The 22,290-nt window shown below is 38.9% G+C and overlaps 3 protein-coding genes across 4 annotated transcripts in view; all 3 read left to right on the top strand.

The window, feature by feature from the left end:
- rplp2 (ribosomal protein, large P2) overlaps positions 1–22,290 on the top strand; it is a 389,081-nt gene that overhangs the window by 55,213 nt on the left and 311,578 nt on the right. The window lies entirely within an intron of this gene.
- Positions 7,701–9,627, top strand: ngfb (nerve growth factor b (beta polypeptide)). Its single transcript, XM_072452095.1, has 2 exons — positions 7,701–7,860; positions 8,690–9,627. Exon 2 carries the CDS (start codon positions 8,707–8,709, stop codon positions 9,268–9,270), a length of 564 nt encoding a protein of 187 aa, XP_072308196.1. The 5' UTR covers positions 7,701–7,860; positions 8,690–8,706; the 3' UTR covers positions 9,271–9,627.
- On the top strand, positions 14,792–21,968 carry tspan2a (tetraspanin 2a). Its single transcript, XM_072452110.1, has 8 exons — positions 14,792–14,969; positions 16,324–16,426; positions 19,913–20,010; positions 20,308–20,382; positions 20,463–20,555; positions 20,911–20,976; positions 21,095–21,178; positions 21,277–21,968. Exons 1-8 carry the CDS (start codon positions 14,901–14,903, stop codon positions 21,340–21,342), a joined length of 654 nt encoding a protein of 217 aa, XP_072308211.1. The 5' UTR covers positions 14,792–14,900; the 3' UTR covers positions 21,343–21,968.

The raw sequence follows: 22,290 nt of genomic DNA, 5'->3' as shown, positions 1-22,290 counted from the left end.
ACCAATAGACAGAGAATGCTCAACAATACCTTATTGTGAAATATGGGGCTTTGACGTACGTCTCCTGACATCAAGTTCACTGATACAGGACAAAAGATTTTACATGTCTTCTGATTTATAATTTGAATGAATGATTTGGGGATATAGTTCATGTTATGTCCCAAGTTAATACAGCAACAGACTACAAATAAATAGTAGTATAGAATAGTGACAGAAAGTTCTAGATGATTGAGAATGATTATTATATTATTGGAAGACCAGTTCAGCTTGACGTTGTTTTTGTTGTTGTTTTTTTTAACAAAGAATCACATGCTCTCACTAAGCACACAAGAGTGAAGCCTCTGTAAGCAAGCAAGGATCTGCCGATCATCACCCTACGAGTAAACACAGATGTGCAGACAATCACTGCAAGATTCACACAGAAGATTACAAGTTTGGATGTGGTAAGTGTTCTACTAAATCACAAAAAAATGTAAAAGAGTCATGACATATTTAGTTGTGTTTACATTACATTTTATCCAATACGAAAATTTGTGAAAGACAGCAAGGCCATTGTCCTCCGGGCCTGGACTGCTTTTCCCCGAAAGCCTATCTGTCTGGTGGCCCTGCAGTAATCTGGGCTGGGCACAGAGCAGGTCAAAGGTCACATGCTTGACCTGACATTGGCTGGTGATCCTTAGATCACTGCTCAGGTCAGGTGATTAATTTGTTTAGAATAAATTGACAAACTATTATTAGATTACAGATGGCACAAAAAGACTCTTGGTGGCAGTACTAAAAAATGTCTCTCCAACAGTAAATTTAACTCAGATGTCAGAAACAATGCAGAAACAACCTTTGCTTTGAATTTTCATCCACATGATATTCTGAAACCAACACTTCAGATATGTTTAACTTTGCACAAGGATATCTGGCTCTTACAGTTCTTCACAAAACCCTAAACAAGTCCCTTAACATATTTTCACAATGACAAAACAAAGTTAGGTTCACACGTGTGGTCTCCATAACAGTTTCTGGCTGAATTGGACATTGCATCGTACATTAACTACTTCCTGGGTTTTATAAAGGAGATGACAGCTGACTTGTGTGACAAATTAATCCCAGAAGACCTGATTTTATTCATGTGAGCTGAATTCCCATATGCAAAATTTTGTATAACACATGTTGACAAGGGAGCACTACATCTTGCTCTGCTGTGTCTTCGTGATAATCAGATCTGAAGTTTTCATAGAACGAAGATTAAGAACGTACTTCCTGCTCAGTTCCACAAAGTCAGCTGTCTTTTCAAGCTCTTGGTCCACGCTGATGTGGCTGATGAAGGCCAGATGTGGATCACCAATGCAAAGCAACACTAAACCTGCAGTTATTCAATGACATTTTAATATGCATTTACTGATAATTATTGAATCTACTTGCGATTATTTCTGACTATTCAGTTGATTCTGCATACAAATATATTTAGATGAATTTTCCCTTAGTCTTCCCTGAGCTACTGTAAACATAATGCTTTCCTGTAATTTTCCACATCTGAGTAGTGTCTGCACAAGCGTAGTTTATCCACCCAAAAAGCAAGCGATACTGGCCTGTGTCCCATTATAGAACACATCGGAATGCTCAGATTACACTGACTACAAGACAAAGTAATAGCATAAACACTGTTACTGGAATAAAGAAGGTTATTTTTACAAAAATAGATAAATACTCTAGTCTTTCAACGCTCTTACCATGATGTTATTTCTCAATTATCCTGTAAAAGCCTTGAAAGCCCACAGAGCTAGGCTGTTGTCATGTCCTAATAGAATCCTTCTGTAATACAGTACGTTGCTGGGGTCAAGTATGTTCCCGTTGTGGTCCAGATGCGAACAGCTGGGAATATAGTAGTGCTTCAAAAACAACATATTTACAACTACTGTATTTGAACACACGTGCACATACACACAAATATGTTCAACATGTGGTGACCCTGAGCTAAAATAATTGTTACTCCATCTGAATGAAAGTATTGACCTGGACAATTACGTCAGTTTAAAAATAGTTTCACATCTTGGAAAACACAAACACCAGCACTATCTTACATAGATGTCAAAAGAATGGAAAAGCAATTTGTTTTCCATCAGTTTGCATGAAAGTATACTTGTATCAGGGTGAAAAGGCCACCTGTGCTGGAGCCTGTATCAGTCAAATTGTTGGACTTGTAATGCAAAACACTAGAAGTCATTAATTACACACAGAGACAGATCCCAGGCGTGGTCAGAACAACAAGACTAATACTGTAAGATATTGTGTGGAATGTCTACAAACAAACTTGGGACAAATCCAAGCTTTACCAATCATAGAGAAAGTTGAGGAAATGATGAACCATTCCTTGCTTTCCAGGGAGAAGAGGCGGACACTAGGACCTGCCCCACTCTGCACCTCACTGTCGAACAGTCTGCAGCCTCTAGGATGTTTCGCACTTTCTTTGAGAACTATTTTCAAGTGTAGTCGGCAGACACCGCAATTTGGATATGCCACGGACAAATATGTTTGACTCGGAATTTTGTGGAATTGGACTCAAACTGGAATGATTTTGTGGAACCATTGGAAACCAGTTTTCAGGAGAAGGGCTCTTTAATAAAGTAAGAACGAGTAACTAAACTTTACAAACTTATCAATTTCATCTATGAACATACAGTTCCAGAGGAGTGAGGATTTGTCACAATTCCAGCTTCTTCCAGTTAAGATTAATAGTGTATTTGTATCACTATAACTTATTGTAGAGACTAGATGCATGGGAAATGATGATGTTGTTAGTGTTAGAATGAGACTATTTCCTACAGAGAACTAATTACTCTCTTTCCCATCAGAAACTGCTGAAGCTTAGCCTTGGGCTCATCAGGTTACAATAGCACATATCAGAACGGCACCTATGTCTTGGGGCAAGGAAATTCTCTCAAAGCATTCCTACACTATTTTTGTATTTTGAGGTTGGGTTTGTAACAAGGAACTAGCTAGAGGCAACATCTCAAATCATGTACAGAGTATATGTGTACTTAAAGCAATTTATTGCATTCTTTGCATAAGAGTAGGTTATTGGCCATGCTCGAGAGAGCGTACAACGTATCAAACTTTTCCAGCTATGGTTTGGTCCCTAACCTTTCCATTTCATTTATTGATACATTCCTCTTTAAAGCTAGGCTGGCAATGTATGTCTTTATTGAAAAACAAAAGCTTTCAGCCTATTATATACATGAACAAAGGGGCCGGTGGTCATTTTACAATGAATGAGTGATGAAATGAGAGGGGGCTGGGTGGTGGGGAGATACTAGAGTGAGTAGTAAGAGTGTGTGTGTTCCAAAGCAGGCTAGTGGGCACCTCAATGAGACAGTCAGTTTTAGAGTCAGATCTTATTATTGACATAAGTTTGTCAGGTTGATGCTGGAGGCGTGTTTGGGGTTAATCCTTGGTGCTGCCTTCAAAGGAAAAACTTGCGGCTATGTCTGTCTAAAATGAGGTGTAAGGCACACTGTAACACTGCCAAACATGTGGTTTCTCGACAGTTAACCTTAACCTTTCAAAGAACGTGACAATGAAACGCAAAAGGCAAAGGTTACTTGGATCTTTAAAAAAAAAAAAACATTGTTCTTTACAATGAAGAACTATAACACAATCTTGCATAGACAAACATAGTTCTTCAGCTGGAGTGTAATTGTATATTTCTGTGTGTTTTGCCATAATTAGTCTGGCTAATTACTATACTTTAGGGCCCCCAAACTAACTGCTAATCAAGGTGATACAGCTAAACGAGGTGTTTTCCCATAGCGTGTCCTCATTTCTCCTACTGTAGTGTGTAATTATAAGTGGCAAAAAGTATGAAATAGTTACATATACCGGTAAGTGAAACCCCAAATTGTTCTGTAAAACAATTTCAAATTACAGTCAGTCTTTCCATGAACTCATGAACATTCCAGTTCCACTATAATAAATGTCATGGAATAATATATGTAAAATAATAATAATGATAATATATGTAAACATAAATAAACATTTCCCAAGTGTCTTATCCCAACTCAAATTGAGAGTTAATGAAACTATCACCCAGGTTGAGGTTTACAGCAAGATTACTAATACAACCGACCTGCTGTTTTGTGTTAAGATGATGGCAAAAGATGTGTGTTCCCTTACAAATGTACAGTCCCAAAAAGGTTATAATTGCCTTCAATTAAAGAAACCTCTGTTATTCCTGCCTTCACTGGTATCAAACCCCATTAACTTTTCTCGTAGAGTGCATAATTGCATCAGCATCTATCCTTCATTCAGACATGTCCCGTCTTCTCTAGCAGCCGCAGGCAATAAGCTGAGAAGCTGGTACCCACTTAAACACAAGAAAGAACAGGAGCAACTTTTGTTTTGTTCTTCTTCTTTTTCTGTTATAGCATGTTGTTATTACCCCAAACATTTAACTGTAAAGAGGACTTCTTCTAAACAATTCACTTGTGAAAACATTCTCTCCAGTTTATGTCCTAATGTAAAAAATATGAAAGCAACATGGCAGCACAACAAGAAAAACATTTTGATCTCTTTGACATATATTTGACATGCTTTGATGTGGATGCCCAAGTTAAAAGTATAAAGTATAAAGACTTAAGCCTTAGTTAATTTAATTGAAGTTAATTTATGTTTCACAGTTTCAACCTATATGTTTCAGGTTGACATCCTGATTGTATAGAAAGTCTTGTGATTAATTCCAGTATAAACAAAAGCAGCAAAGCAGAGCCAGGCTTTAAACATAGTTTTGTTATGTGACACTATGCCATGAGCACTGTTGTATGTAACCTTTTCATGGCAGAATGTTGCTCTCAAAGAGGCGTTCTGGATTATAGTCAATGATTTCCACTCTACCAAGAACCTAAGCAAATTCTCGTCACCTCAGAATATCAATTCAGCGTGAAAATAAAAGCCTGGAAAGAAAATTAAACTTCTCTTTGGATCAGACTCAAGAACAAACTGGAAACGTTACGCTTGAGTTTATTCAAACAAATAGAAATGGGAATGAACTGTTCTACGGTTAAGCCATGTCAACTATTTTTGTGCACTGGTTTCTATGTTGAATTTAAAAAAAAACATGTGTCAAAAAGAAAGCAGTGAGCACAAAGTGATAGATCAGATTGGTCAGAGAGAACTGAATGATGGAAGAGGGATTTATTATAGTTGTTTGTTGTTTGAAACAGTGGACACTAACAGCAGCTCTGTGAGTGTGTCCTCTGGAGCTGCTTCTGTGCTCCGCTATATGAGAAAAATAAGCCCAAGTTTGTGTTCATTGCACACCCAAGCAATAAGATATTTTAATGTTTATCTTGTTAAACTTGTATCATATATATATTTGTTATTATATTGTTGTATGTGTGAATGTGTGAAAGTCCCTGTGGAGACAAAGCAAGGCTTGTATTCTTTTAGTCTGAATATGTTCCTAAAGTCACTTTCACAACACAGATTGGAACTTAAACAAGATAACATTTTCTTTAGCGATCTGGCAAATCCGTTTACTCGAGTGGAAGTTCAACTTCCAAGAAAGGACAGTTAAATTATGTTTTTATAATGTCTTCTGATGATTGAATTGAATGTAAAAAAAATATATATATATATATATATATATTTTTTTTTTTTTTTTTTTTTTTTAAATAAACAGAAGATGAAATCTGAGTTTTCAAAAAGGTTCATCTTTTTTTACTATTGAGTTCTTGCTGATTCACAGAGGCCTCTCCGTGAAATGCATTTCAAGCCAACAGTTCAATAAAACTAAGAAGTAATGAATATTGGAAAAACAGACATTGTTCAAAATGTTTATTTGAGCAATTTGAAGTGTGGCATGCTCCTGATTTAAGTGTGTTGTGCATAGTTACAACTTTGTGTATGGAGACATAGGTCAGCTGCGACGTCTCAGTGCAGTGAGACCAAACAAAGCCACCAGTAAGTCATGAAACTGTCCTTGTTAAATCTTCCATTTATTACTCTCTCTCACACAGCCCACTCTGAATCATGAACGGTTTTAAAAAATGGAAGGAATTTTCCCGCATACCTTCCATACCTGCTTTTGATTAAATCTGAAGACATTTGATAGTTTTGACAGAGAAAGATTTGACAGAGAAAGGATGTGCAATGGAAAGAGTCTCTGGTCTCCATGACATTACCGATCAACGGGAATGGTGAGCGAGGTTTTGTCTGGTGGGAAATACTCGGCTAGACAACACTGCCGCCCATATGTTGCAATCACAGAGGCTGGTCACTGATAGCATCTTACATCATTACAGCTGTGAACGAGAGGCCAGTTTGTAGATTATTTTCTGATCCACAGCCGCTCACATTAGTTGCTATTTGGCTTCACGCAATCATCTTGGACCGGACGATTTTCAAATATCTGTCTTAAATCTCATCCCACTGCCAAAACAGGCCCGACTTGTTAACCCAAGGGCTGAGAGCGTGTTTGGCTTGATTAAAAAAACCTATGATGAACATTGACGCCCCGGAGGAATGGACAGTGCATTGCAGGTATAATTACACTGATAGAAGAAGTAAAAATCTACCAAAACATATCAGGTATCGTTAACTAATGTTTAGGTCAAAAAGATGCTACATTTCTGATGATTAAAATCAGCACATAAACATTTCTATACGTTTAATGACAACAATGGAGTGGAATTTCTGCCGCTCGATGAAAGATCAGAACTGTGAGTGATAAGCATTTCTCTGAGGAGCGTATCGATGGGGAAAACTAGAGGAAATGAACTTGAGTTTACATTTTCCTGTTGGAGGATTATAACGATCTCATTAATCACAAACAGAATTTTCATCTTAAAGTAATCAGTAAAGTAATTAAAGTCAAGTCAAAGTTAATGCATAATATAGGGATTTGTCTTATTTAAAACAAAGAAACGTGGCTTTGGCTATGAATCTCATGAACATAAACAATACAGGCTTTTAATCAGTGCCAAAAACATTGTCAAAACTATTCCTTCAAAGTCTGAACTCGGCTCTAAACGTGCTTTTACAACATAGATTTGCTTGTAGACTTCTCAACTTAAAAAGACACAAGTTGATCCTTATAATGGAATTATAATTGTGCAAATCCTCTTGTGGATCAGTGGAATACACATGTCAGAGCAGGGCGCCATCTCTCCATTTATCCATCTACACTCATCATTGACATCATTTCCCATGTGCACGCTATTTGCTCTATTAAAAAAGGGAAAACGATGAGTAATCAACAAACGGAAATGAAAACAATACGCACTCAAAGCAACTTGAGATGCAAAAACGTTGTTGGATTGGATTATTGATCATAGTTTCCACCACACACATTTCAAAGTATCTAAAAACACAGAGAAGGAAATCTGACTTTTAATACATGTATTTGTCTCTACATAAAAATTGCAAATTACAAACTGTTTAAATGATGTGTGTATTTGTATGAATATTTATAAGAGATGTACACTCCACACAGAAGTGTTTGTTTCCTAACAATCTTGTCAAGAGGTTTTCTCTAAATAAAGTGCCAAACGTTAATATTAGCCTTACAGTCCGTGTCCACTTCAGGTAATCTACATTATGCAGGTCTGCCGCTGTATTTTGGTATGTTCACTATGTGTTTGAGCTAGGCTGTAAAGTTAACACTCTCTTCCCGTATCCGCCTCACAAAGAATGCGTTTACAGTAAGTTTATGAGACGTCTCTGCTCATCTTTCTCAGGCGATTGGATGCAGAGGTCGTTGAGGTATTGGTGCTACAAAGGAGTCACATGACTGGAGCCCAGAATGAGCTGAGTTTACATCCCATTCTCTAAGAGCCACCAGGATCCTGCAGTTTACGAGGAGAAACCGAGGAGGTACAAAACTGCACCAGAAGTCAACACAATCTATTTTATTATATACTTATGCGGTTTGAATCAAGCTGGTGATAGACAGTGCAAATGTACTGTAATCTCTTCATAAAGAGACACAAAAACATTGTTTCTGTATTTTCTTAGTAATACCAAACACTCACATTCACACAAAAGATAAGAAAACATATTACACTCAGATATTTTATTGTCAACAAGAGTCATTGGTGTATTTCCTGCCCCTTGTTCACCACACACAGTGACAGAAAGAAGAGGGAGGACCTCACAAGTGTTTAATGAGGTAATAACTCAAATGATGCGATGTGCGTAAAGGCTAGGATTTCTGTGTTAACTTGTTGTGCCTACAAATGTTCTACACCACCATTCAAAATGTGTCCTGAGGCAAACAAACTGTATAATCAACCGACCTGATGTAGCCTGCTAATGGTAATAGCACACGCACAGGTGTAAACACGCCCCTGACTCCAAATACACTTTGACTTCACGTTGGAAAATGGAACTGCGATCTGTGTCAGATCATAAAAGTTACAGCATAATTAAACAAATAATGTATCATTATTTTATTAGTTCAGTTGTATATATCAGTATATCAGTTGATATTTCTATCAGAGACACTTTTTGTAGTTTCAAATAATACAGACAAATAATTATGGTGTATTTTTGCAATAGACAGACTCTTTTGGTGGTATCAGTATTACAGTTTACAATTCTGAATATAATATTGCTGCACTGGTTCATTTAATAAACTACCTTGACCCTTTATCCCATATTCGATCAATCAATATTAATAATACATTGTACCTCTGTGCTACAGCGCTCAGCGGTGAGCCCATGAGGTCGTCTATGCTGGCCCTGCTCCTCCTCGTCAGTGCCCAGGCTGTGGCCTCCACCACGATCACAAAGCAGCAGGACGCGGGCGGCTCCATCCCGACAGTGGACCCCAAACTGTTCAGAAAGAGGCGCCATCTCTCTCCCAGGGTGCTCTTCAGCGCCCAGCCCCCCAATGCAGAGCCCGCAGGGTCCCGGGGTGGCAGGAGGAGTCGACAGGCAGGGCAGCACAGGGGCATGTACTCTGTGTGTGACAGTGTCAGCAACTGGGTAGGGAACAAGACCAAAGCAACAGACATTTCAGGAAATGAGGTGACAGTGTTACCAAATGTAAAGATCAACAACGTGAACAAGAGGCAATATTTCTTTGAGACGACGTGTCACACCTCGCGATCCAGAGCCGCAGGCTGTTTGGGAATTGACTCGAGACACTGGAACTCCTACTGCACAAACTCCCACACTTTTGTCCGGGCGCTGACCTCTTACGACAACCTGGTGGCCTGGAGACACATCCGCATCAACGTTGCGTGTGTGTGTGTGCTGAGCCGCAAGTCGTGGCGGCAATAACCATAACTGCCCTTTGTAAGAAACAAAAATACATACAACAGTTACACATGTGAAGAACGTTTTTTCTGCACATTCATAACTGCCAAAGACAGTCCACGTCCTGCACAAAGTAAGTTATTGAAATGCTGTATGTCTACAGGAGGACTGCGTCCATTATGGTCACGTCTGGGTCAAAAGTGTGAAAAGTTCAAACTGATTACCGGCATAAGAGTTAAAGGATATTGTGTAGTAGTAACACTTCAGAACAATTGACAAAGTACATAATCTGAAATGATATTTGTCCCAGATGTGAGAGAACAAATGTTTGTTAAACAAAAGTGGTTTATATTGTTATTTATTAAACACATACCACATTAAGGGCTCTGAGGTTTGAACTTGAATATTGAAATGTTATTTAGATGACACACAATAAGCCTCTTGATTTCCAAGAAGAATGAGTAACAGTGTACAGTAAAAGAAATTTGTCTCAGTGGCACAAATTAGGTTTCCTTTTTACTGGCAGCATTTATTCTGGCTTTGACTTGAGTTTTTCCAGCTCAATCAAGCTTCAGTTGCAGACATGCACAAAAAAATGGTACAAAAATATAAAATGCTTTCCAAATCTTTCTATTATTTTTTCTTTACTTAATAACATCATGAGATTTTTGTGATCGTGACATTTTTGGGTTGACTGCAAATTACAAACATACTGGGCCGTTGGAGCAGACATGTTATATTATTTGCCTCGCCAAAGGCCCTGCACCATTCAAATATCTAATTATTAGTATTATTAGTATGTAATCTAGAAAAATATCTTTAGCCACACCACCCTTTTCCAATTCACAAATATTAAGGATATTCACAAATATTATTTATTCATGTCTATGATTACATAATAAAAATGTGAAAATGTGAATGTCAATCATCTGTAATTTTGACTCTCCATAATTCCAAATACAAGTATCTAAAGTCACCTTGACTTAAAATAATTATTAGGTTTGCAAAGGTTTATTTTGCTTGTTTGTTGGGGAACAAAAACTCAACAAAACTCATCAGAATAAAGTCAGTCAGAGCTTGTATTGAAGTTTCACGGACGCCCCTTCTTCTTCTTCTTCTTCTTCTTCTTCTTCTTCTTCTTCTTCTTCTTCTTCTTCTTTTTGAAGTAGACAGAGGCTGAGCCATGGTATTCACTAACCACAAAGCAGAAGAAGGGGCGTCTGGGTGCGGTTCATACCAGTGCTGTCTGCACATTTGCCATGGCTACAGAGCCGCAGCGCGGGAAAATAGCCTCATGGCTAACCCTAACCCTAACCCTGACCCTAACAGCAGTTTCAGGAGCCGCGGCACGAAATAGCCATGCAGTTTAGGCTGCGCGCCGCGGCTCTGTAGACACTCCCGCACATATCAATATGATATGATATCACATATCAAGAACAGTTAAATAGTTAAATAGGTCCTTTTCACAAAGGGAGTGTCTACAGGGCAGCGGCGCGCGGCCGAAATTGCATGGGCTTTTTGTGCCGCGGCTCCTGAAACTGCGGGGCTATTTGACCGCGCCGGGGTTAGATCGCGCAGGGTTAGGGTTAAGGTTAGGGTCAGGGTTAGGGTTAAGGATAGGGTTAGGATAGGCTATATGGCTGTGCCGCGGCTCCTGAAACTGCTGGGTTATTTGACCGCGCCTTTCACAAAACCGACCTATTTCCAGTTACCTTAAAAATGCAGAGCTCCACTTCCTGCTCCATTAGTTCCTTACAGGAAAGAGTCTCCCTAAAAAAATAAATACATAATTAAGGAACACAAATGGAACGCGAGTTACAGCTAGATAATAACAGGCAGCATGTTAAGACCTTTATGTACCATGTAAATGCTTCCCCTGGGAACAAGTTTATAAATGACCCTAACAGCAGTTTCAGGAGCCGCGGCACGAAATAGCCATGCAGTTTAGGCTGCGCGCCGCGGCTCTGTAGACACTCCCGCACATATTTATATGTCACATATCAAGAACAGTTAAATAGGTCCTTTTCACAAAGGGAGTGTCAAGTGATTTTGTCTCTAAGCTAATGCTAACATACAGTAATTGTAATCAATAATGTTAAAATAACACCACAAACTTAACCAACCTGAACACAAACACTCGACTTTGCTTCTATGTGCTTTTAACAAGTTTGTCTATTTATATTTAAGTCAGTGTAGGTTAACCTTTAGCTTTGAGACAAAAACACAGACACCAGCGACATATTTACATCGTAAGTAAAAGTCTTAACATGCTACTTTTTATAAACGCAAATTGTGTTTACACAGGGCAGTTAGCAGATATCAGGACTTTTGAAAAGCTTTATACGGATTTTTACTTGATCAAAGTACTAAAGCACTAAAACCTCATAATCACACAAACGATTTTAAACTAAGTGCGGCACTATAATCACATTGGGAACGTTTCAGACACACGAGCCATATTTCCGTTGATGGCGGTTGAGTTTGGGTACGTAAGACATGCTAATCACCAATGCTAATCTTATTCATCAACATTTTTCCACAGTAAAGCCATATTTGCCTTTTAAAACGCAGCTGTACATTTGTATCATGAAATGTGTTGTTTTATAAATGTCAGCACAGCTGACAGTAAAAGATTTGAATTGTTTTGATATTTGAGCAGTTTATGCATATTTACCTTAGTGGTGGGAACAGGTCACGTGTCTGACAGGTGACGATTGGGTGGAGTTGGAAAGGTTCATGAATGTTTTAATGACATAGTAGTTCCATGGTTACAGTCACAGATCCACAGTGATGCGTCTTAAGCTTGTTTACCTGTTGGTTTATTGTGCCAGCCAGGCTCGCCATACTCTGCTGCCCTCTAGAGGTCCACATGTGCTACTGTATTCAATTTCTGTCAAACAAAGACAATATGCACCTTGTTTTTAGTGTTCAACTATTCAGATATTTAACATAACAACACACAAGACATATTTGGTGGTTAGTTAATCAGTAAAAATTGAGGTTACACCAGTTGTAAATTTTAAAGATGAATTAGGCGCATTCTATGGCCATAAAACACAACAAATTACGACTAACAATGTCAAACTTCTCTATCCTAAATCGATGTTATGTGTATGCCTAATTTGACTTTATATTACCTTTATAAATTACTGTCACATTTCTTCTCTAACTGTCAGTCTACTGCGCATGCGGCCTGTGTCGCACGTTGTAAACTTTATTGACGCACATAATCTTAAGTTTTATGTTTATGGTTGAAGAAAAAAATGCATGTATATATATTCAACAACCCAAACATGTAGTTTAAAATGAGAAAGAAACAAAAAGACGAGAAAAGAAGCAGTTTGATAGAACTACTGTAATGTGCATCTCGTCCAATAGATGGAGACAGATCAGAATCAAAAAGGGTTTGTTCACAAACTTAAAGGTGGAATGGACGATTTTTTTCAGCAAATTTTTTATCATATTTCCTCATGGCGTGGATAAATCATTTGTCCTGCCACGTATCAATCATAAAACACACCTACCGCTCACCTGCAGCCGCGTCAGGCTCGTCCCCACGTTTCCGCGTGCCTAAGCGCATGGATCTATCATAATATAGTTCCCTCAGTGTACGGGGCAAAATGAAGACGGAGAAAGACAGTTCGAGCTGACGCAGAAGTGGACAGAAAACTACGGGAGAAGAGAGATGCGATGCGCTCCGTTGCGCTAATAAACAAACGCACGTGTGTGTTGTATCGGTCCGCCTGCGTTCCCAAATCGCCGAAAAATCGTCCATACCGCCTTTAGTTTAATGAAAAAATTGCATTAAGGTGCAACATACAACTATGAATAATAATTGTGAATTTTAAAATAAAATAAGACATGGTCTGAATATATACACAATTTACAGATGGTCAGAATAGTGCTAAATATATAGCAGTGAAATGAATGGGTATTGGTTTGAATAACAGTTAAAGTGGCAGGTGTTAAGTGTTCATGAGTCCAACGGCAGAGGGAAAGAAATTGTTCTTGTGGCGGAAGGTTCTGGATGGACAGTAGCCTCCTGCTTGAGGGGAGTGGCTCAAATAGTCCATCTAACCCTAACAGGTCTGCGCACTGAATATATACAATCACTGTTGTTGGTAACAGTTTTCCTGTTCTGCCGAAGTCCCCTTCAATTACCTTCATTCAGCATGCAAAGGGTAGGCCTATAACCCAGAAATTCCATAATAATAAACACACATTTTTAGATAAAGATGGGGTTATTTGGCTTGATTCCACATTTCCATATCTGCTCTCACAAGGACGACTCTGCTGCTCCATATGGAGATCGTGTTACATTATTGCTCTAGATTTACATTTTATGCACAGAAGAACCTGCTTAGACATAATGGGATTTTATTGAGTTCTGCCCACAACCAAATAAGAACATTATGATCTGACTTTAGCTCGGTAGTAAGATATTGTATGAATGTTTTGATAAATCCAAGATATCATTTTGCACAGAGGGATCGTATGATTCAGCCAAACAACTGAGATGGTAACACTGATATTGTGACAAGCAAAAAGGGGTTTCTGTAGGTTCATCCCACATCTGCAAACAGCAAAGTGAAGAAGTGGACTAAGAGTCTGAGATCACTGTTGTTGGTGCCCACTGCAAAAATGAACCTGTATTGTCACAACAAACATGTGCCATTAAAGACCGAGTGTAAAGCAGCAGTTTCATTATGTGTACAACATTTACCCCCAATCTTTAAAATTGTTGGAAACACAAATGAATCCATTTTGTTCCCCCTTAAACTACAGTGGGCTATATGGAGTTGTGGCCACCGTTGTTATTATGATTATTTTGTATAGTTAAGGGCAAGAGGACCATGTCCTTCCAGTGTCTTCCATATAGGAGGGGAAAAATAATTCCCTGAAACCAGAAGTAAATGGAACAAATCTTGGGAAAGCCAATGAGTAGACATCCTCAAGGCTTTACTAAATATTAAGTCTGTTTTCGTGAAGTTTATAATGTTACGAGGTCATTCCAAAACTATCAGCAACCATATAATAAACAAGGGTCAAATCCATATAAATTGCACAATTAATTGGACAAACAATATTAATTACTAATGATTGTTTAAACTGTCAAAAATGGGTCAATTGCATGTAACTTGTCCCCATGGATCTATTAAAATGTCACTTATTGAAGGATTTATTTTTTTTACTCGGCTTCCTGTAATTTTCAGCTTTTATTGTCAATATTTTTCTTCACAAACTGCCACAAGACTGATGAAAACTATGATAAATACTCTCACAAACACATCAAAGTAATCATTTAAAACACGAGAACCTGCCATATGCGCTAAAGGGACAAAATGCTTCTCTGATTGTGCTAAAACAGAAGAGGAAGACATCAGGCCGTCTAAAGAGAGCGCTGTAGTTGTCAAAGGTGAACGCAGGTCTTGTTGCTTCCGTGGGGACCTCACGTGAGTCCCTCGCGCGCATGGCAATGGGCGGGGCATGGCGGCGCGCGCCCCTCCTGCGTGCGCACGTTTCACGTCGGGACTTGACTTGTAGTGAAGCGGTGCAGCAGGTCATCTCTGTCTCAGTAACATTAGAGACTGTATCCTTGGACGCCCGTGTTTTTTCTTTTTCACCTGGACAAAAACGGCTGATCAGACGACACCATGAGCAAAGTGCAGGGCGGGATGAAATGCGTGAAATATTTGCTATTTGTCTTCAATTTCATCTTCTGGGTAAGAGGCGCCATTGAATTGTGTTTGCATGTAAAGCCCCCCATGTGTGCATTGCGCGGGGAGATGCCATGAGTGCAGTTGTTGCTCTTTTCGATGTGCTCATGGAGGCGCAAAGTCAGGTATTCTCACACTCCTGCCTGTCCCATGTTTACGTCTTCAACATCAAGCTTATCTGTGTTTATATCAGAGTGTGGTGCTGGTGGTGGTGGTGGTGCAGCCCGTGTCCACCTGCTCCTCACTGACTCATACTATCCAAACCATCTCAGACAAGAGTCGTCCATAACTCATGCATTACATCCTTCTAACTCTCTATTACATTAGCTCAACAATTCAATGCAATAATCCAATAAGCCACACAACATGATTTGTGTAGGATGTAATTTTGTGTCACAGCTGCTTGGTTTCCACTGAACACCCACTTGTCTTTTGGCATGGTGATCAGTAGATTCTATTTCTGCATCTAGAAACACTGCAGAAAGAAAGGATAACTCTGTAGGAAGAGATAATAAGATAAATGTCAATATAAAAGTTGTGTGCCAACAGTTAAAGTTCTTGAATCTTTGCAGGAATTGATTCGATACTTATAATGATGATAACAGGAATAATGGAGAACACATATGCTCATGTTTTTATGTATTACTTGTTATGTACAAACCAAACACACACTGGCCGTATTGTTTTGGGGCAGAATGAAAGCAGGGCAATTGTAGTGTCTTCCACCCGCACCATACCAAACTCAGTCATTTTTGGGGAGGTGAACTGTTGACGAGCAGCCAATGGCAGCACGTGTTACGTCACCCTGGCATCAAAGAGACTGTCAGTGGCCCAAATGCACCATGGGAGATGAACCACAGATGCTCCCCAGTGATGGAGGCGATCTTGTATCAGAGAAGGCCAGGCAGACTCTCCACGCACCTTAGTTTTGCTCTATAAGTCAGAGTTTCCAAATGACATTATGATTTTAATTTTAATTCTCATCTGTTTATCCTTTGTGAGTTGTATTGAATAATATGTGACTGTCATACTAGGTAATTTAGTAGTTATAACCCATGACTACAAATCAATGAAACTCAATGAACCTGTTGGACATGCCAAACTCTTGCCTGTCCCACATCGCCACTGAATTTGATTTTGGCCGTTCTTTCATGCGTTGAAGTGAGTCATTTACATATCTGGCAGCACTTGCTTAGAATAAAAAGAAGACCCAGTGGGAACCCAGCCTGGGCATCAAAAGCTCCTTGACTGGTGAGAGTGTGAGACAGAGAAAGGACAAGACACTGCTGGAAATGCTAACGAAGGCCCGTATCTGTATCTGTGTGAATGTGAAAGTTTGTCTTGTGATTGTGTGTTTTAGCTGTCGGGCCTCCTGGTGTTGGGAGTGGGACTGTGGCTCAGGTTTGATCCTGGGACAGTGGAGCTGCTCACTGGAGATGGAGCCCCAGACACCTTCTTCATAGGTAAGTCTGAATATTGTGGAGAACTCTAAATATTTAACACTACATCGACCTAGCACGCACGCACACACACACACACATACATACATACATACATACACATACACATACACATGCACGCACGCACGCACACACACACACACACACACACATACATACATACATACACACATGCACGCGCACGCATACATGCGCACACACACACACACACACATACATACATACATACACATACACATGCACGCACGCACACACACACACACACACACACAGGGAATACGATTTTTTAACACACTAAATTGTCAGTTACTTGATTTATTGTTCAAACTGTGTCAAAATAGACCAATCCAAGACCATAACAAAGCAGAATGAAACCAACAATTGCCCCTGTAAATCTCAGCAGTCAGTTATAATAATCATGGTTAAGTGTAGGACTAAACATTATTTTTCTTAATTTGGAATATTGTGCTATCGTGCTAATGACCAGATAATTATGCACAATATTGTGCCGTGCTGTAACAAACCATGGCATTTTTACTTATCCAACAGGGAGTGCATCAAGATTATAATTCCAAATAAATCTGTGGATCCCCAGAATTGACACTATTTGATGTGTGACAATCTCCCATTTATGAGAGCTTTGGACTGACACACTGCGACATAAATCTACATGTCTTTCATTCATTGCACATTCAATGATCACCCTTTTATTGCACCAAGTCTCGTCCCGTTGTGTACCACATTCAGACCTGCCCCAAAGTCACAAATCACAGTCACACATAAGTCCTTTAGCTTATGGCAAAATACCTTTTTACTCTTCATTTCAATCTTTACCCCTACAAAGCTAATAAATAACTCTGGACTGGAGCTCGGGTTAATGTCTGTGTATTGTGTTGAACCCTGGACGGCGTGATTCACTTTTTACAGGCCTTTTTATTCCCCCGAAGAATTGTCAATGTCGTTTTAAGTTAAAGCAAATACATTCCTACTAAAACAAATTACACGCTTGTTTCCGAATAAACAATTGTAGCCTGTTATGCGTCGCAAATGGCTTTCGCTTTTCAGTCACTTCTTCTCCTATAAAACTTCACATAAAAAGACAACTGGCTTCAGAACGTACAGTATTTCACTCAGTTTAAGTGTCAATGCACACAATAGCGCCTGTCTCCCTCGCTCTCTCTCTCGCCGGCTGTGGGGGCAGAGGATCAGAATGAAGCCTATTCTTGTTTCGCCCGTTCAGACCATGACCTAAAATGGTGACTTCACTTCATCAGATTCCCTCTCTCAGGACAGAGCCAACAGGTCGGGCGGGGCAGGTGACACCAGTATATATTTAACAGTGAATGCTTGTTTGTACGTTTTAACATGAACTGTACACAAATATGTCAAAAAGCTCATTCCAAAATATTAAGTAAAAAGGAAAAGGAAACTGAGGGGCTGGAAGAAAGGAAATATATATACCGTATTTTCCGGACTATAAGTCGCACCAGCCAAAAAATGCATAATAGAGAAGAAAAAACATATATAAGTTGCACTGGAGTAAGAAATGCGGTTGCAAGTGTGAAAATAACAAATAATATCACATATAAGTCGCCCCGAAGTATAGTATATAAGTATAAATATAAGTATAAGTCGCACCCCGGCCAAAACTATGAAAAAAGACTTATAGTCCGGAAAATACGGTACATTTTATTATGCAAAACCCTAGACCAATTTTATTTTTATTTTCAACATAATTTCAAAGGCAAATGTAGTTTCTAGCTAACATCAAACCTGTCAAACGATGTATTGCGCTTCATGAAAAACGTGTTCAGTATTGGCCTATCCATGGGTTTCGGAGATGACGAGAAATGAGGACCGTTGCCGTAGCGATTAACAGGTCAAAACAACATATTATATATTTTGAATGGGAAAAAGTCCTCCAAAAGTGACTCACAAGAGGAAGCTGAAACTCTGGAATCCGAGAACCAGAACCCAGAACTTTGAAATGAAGGATCAGGAACTATGAGGCCACACTGAGAAAAACATTTCAAAAGTACAAAAAAAATACCTTTGTGTATGTTGTGGTTATACTTCTACTATATCTACTATTCTTCTCCTTTTAGCTGCTGGATATCATTGAGCACTGGAGTGTAAATAACATGATGGAAAACATTACAGGTTCAGATCCTTCTATTAAAGGAGTTTGTATATACAATAGAGGCGGTCTCGTTTCTGTGCTCTATGACGACTCTGAATCTCTGTCATTCGTCACTTAAATCGAGTATATCTTGGTCCTTAGCAGCAACAAAACAACAGCCTGTGTCCTCCCCCTTGTGGATTAATTAAATTTCCTTGGTGGCTGCTGTCGATGGCACTGATGAGGCCCAGAGCAGAGGCCCTGGGCTGGGGTGGGGGGCGGGATGGTGTTTGGTTACAGAAACCTAGTAGTCAGGATGGGGAGTCGGGAGGTGACGACATCATAGATAGGACAAAGAGAAATTCTGAATTGGCTTTGAGTAAACAGATGCTAAGGAGAGTTGTGCTGTGCCCTGGGGAAACAGAGGTACGTTTTATAGATTTGGCTCAGAATCAAAAAGGGTTTATTGCCATAGTCAATGAACAAAATTCACAAACATCGGAACTTGTCTTGGTGATTCGGTGCAACATAAAACAATGAACAATGAATAAACCTCGACTTAAGCAATTGAAAGACACCATTATCGTTAGGTTATAGACTAGGACACATGTATTGTATTGGCATTACTAGGCAGAGGTTAACGGATCTCCCAAACCAAAATGTCTGTCCAAAACAATGATGTGAGATGTTCTGTATGTTATGGTAATTCCCAATGGCTGATGTTAAAATGACCCACATTTTAGAAGTGGTCTGATAATGCTAGCTGTTTTTATTTTATTTTATCTTTATTTTTCCCCTCCATTCCTTATTAAGAAATGACAAGTTCTGTCTAAAGGAGTTTTTGTTTATAAGAGTTTTATTTATACGAGTTCCTCTATTAAGAGTGTTTTTATAAAAGTTTTGTTTATAAGAGTTCTTCTATTAAGAGTGTTTTTATAAAAGTTTTGTTTATAAGAGTTCTTCTATTAAGAGTGTTTTTATAAGAGTTTTGTTTATCAGAGTTTTGTTTATCAGAGTTCTTCTATTAAAAGTGTTTTTTTGAACTTCCTATAAGTTATCTGTCCTTTTCCTCTGTATCTACCTGCGTTGCAACAATGACATTTCCCCATGTGTGGACAATAAAGGATTATCTTATTTTATCTTAATCCCATGTGTGCTGTGGGAGAGGGAAACAGAGCTGCCATATCGCCTCCTTCCTACTCGATATAAAACAACAGGCCATTACAAATACAACTCCCACAAAGCTGTGCGTGTCCTGGGACAATGCTGACATCTTCTGGTGAAGTGTCGAAGTTCACCTAAACCAACCTTAACCCTCTCATGCTTCAGTAAAGTTGACTGTATCTGTTTCTCTCCTGTGTTTGTCCCAGCCGTGTACATTCTTCTGGGGGCTGGAGGCCTCATGATGGTGGTGGGATTCTTTGGATGTTTTGGAGCTGTGCGGGAGTCGCAGTGTCTTCTAGCTTCGGTAGGTGTTGTCTGTGTTCTTAACTGAAGTATTCTTGGCTGGTACTTGACTGGTAAGATAAGATAAGATATTCCTTTATTGTCCCACATGGGGAAATTTCATTGGTGCAACGCAGGTAGATACAGAGGTAGATACAGAAGAACATGGTACAACATGCATTACATTTACACAATTGGCTTAGTTCTTGTGTATTGGCTGATCATATATTTTGTCAAATTTTTTTATCATCTTGTGTCTAGTGTATTTGGATCATGTGTGGGCCTATTTTTTTTTCAAAGATATGTTTCTTTCTTCCAGTTTTTTGCATGCCTTCTGATCATCTTTGGAGCTGAGATTGCAGCTGGTGTGTTTGGTTTTATCAACAAAGAACAGGTAGCTACTATGCATTTCCTGACTTATAATGGGTTTGTCTTTCTAAATATATATACGAACTGTTTATTTTTATATTACAGATTATTGAGGAAGTTCAGAAGTTTTACAGCAGCTCTATCACTGACAACACCAACGTGAATGGCACTGCAATAGCAACAATTTACCACAAAACAGTGGGTATTTTTTATTAAACCTCTAATGCAGTAGTCCCTAACCTTTTTTTCTTGTACTAGGACTTGTACTAAACATAAGATTTGTTCAGGTACTGGTGGAAGAAGGCACCTTTAACAATAGTTTTAAAATTATGGTCTTAATGCTCGTGTTTGAAGTTTACCTTGATCAGCATAAAATATTTTCAGAGTAAAAAACAGGGTAAAAGCGTTACATTTTAAAAATGGAGGTAAAATAAATTTTAAACCAGATAATATGTCCCGATATTGTGGCCCGGTAGCAGTTGGCCCTAATGCCAGTGCTCTGATGTTTAAGTTAAAACTATTGCATGGACATAAAATATTTGTACTTTTCTAGTTGGGCTGCTGCGGAGGCTCCACGCCTGATCCAGCACTGTGTCCTGAAGAAGAGGCAGACAAAGAGGTCCAGTCCCAGTTACACACTCTAGTCACTAGATGGCAGTACTGCATGTATTGGCTGGTAGTTGTAGATATTGTTGCTACATTTATAATTGGTCGATTAACTGTGTATCTTTTTATAGGATTGTCTGACCGCGATTACAGAATTCTTCAATTCAAAGCTGCATATTATTGGCTACATTGGGATTGGTATTGCTGGAGTGATGGTATGATATTTTCACTCATTTCATTTTTGTACTTAGGAGTGAAGCATATGCCCGTGTATTGTTGCATTTGCCTTACACAATGTTCTCACTCATTTCAGATCATTGGTATGATCTTCAGTATGGTCCTCTGTTGTGCCATAAGGAACAGCAGGGAGGTCATATAAGAGAGACCCCCACGACGCCCTTCGATTTCAAATGTTTGTTAAAGGTTAAATTACATTTGACTGATAAAAATACTGTACATTTTGGACCGAATAGGATTTTTATTACACTGGAGTTTTGACACCACCAGCACAAAACTACAAATGTAATTCTTCTACTGTTTTTTTTATTTTATTTTCTAAAGCACATTCCGTGCCTGCCACTCCTCTGCCACCCTCCGGGGTGTTCTGTATCCTTTAGTCAAACTGCAGTGCCTCTCAGCAGCTACATGACGCTACACACACAAACCAAGCCTTTTTCAAATAATATGAATGTTGAGACTTGTAAATACAAACTATTGTGTATGCAAATGTGTTACACGCTTTTACTTACTTCAAAGCAAATTATATAGGCCTTTTATTTACCAGATTAACTTGCTTAGTGTAATGTTTTGAGGTCTAGCCTCTTTTGGCAGAACAAACTCTTGTGCCTGTTAATCCACAAAGATATGCCTCCAGCTACTGCACTTTTATCCTTTCCTGTGATCTGAATATGTGCTTTTTCTCTGACACCACTTGTATATTTATTGAAGCACAATAGCGGGAGTGCAGACAAAAAGCCAGAGGTTAGGGCGGGTCTCATGATAAACTGACTCTCCAGGTTTAAGTTACTGTGTACTGTACTGTACTGTGACACTCATTTCACTGTTTGAATATATATATATATATATATATATATATATATATATATATATATATATATATATATATATATATGGTGTGATACATTTAGTGCAGTATAACAGTTGGAAAACACATTAACTGCAATTAAAGTATGGTGCTTTAATGCATGTTAGCTTTTTTTCCTTTCTGCAAAGCTTTCTGGGCAGGGGGTTGTTTCTGAGGCCTCATTGTCAACATTCACACTAGTTTCATGATTTTACATTGTCTTTATACTGGCTATATTCAACA

Source organism: Eucyclogobius newberryi, unplaced genomic scaffold (genome assembly GCF_026437365.1).
Source record: "Eucyclogobius newberryi isolate DKJ021-1_F unplaced genomic scaffold, fEucNew1.0.hap1 SCAF_19, whole genome shotgun sequence".
NCBI classification, from domain to species: Eukaryota; Metazoa; Chordata; class Actinopteri; order Gobiiformes; family Gobiidae; genus Eucyclogobius; species Eucyclogobius newberryi.
Note: the sequence above shows the minus strand (reverse complement) of the source record. Positions and strands in the feature narration are given on the sequence as shown.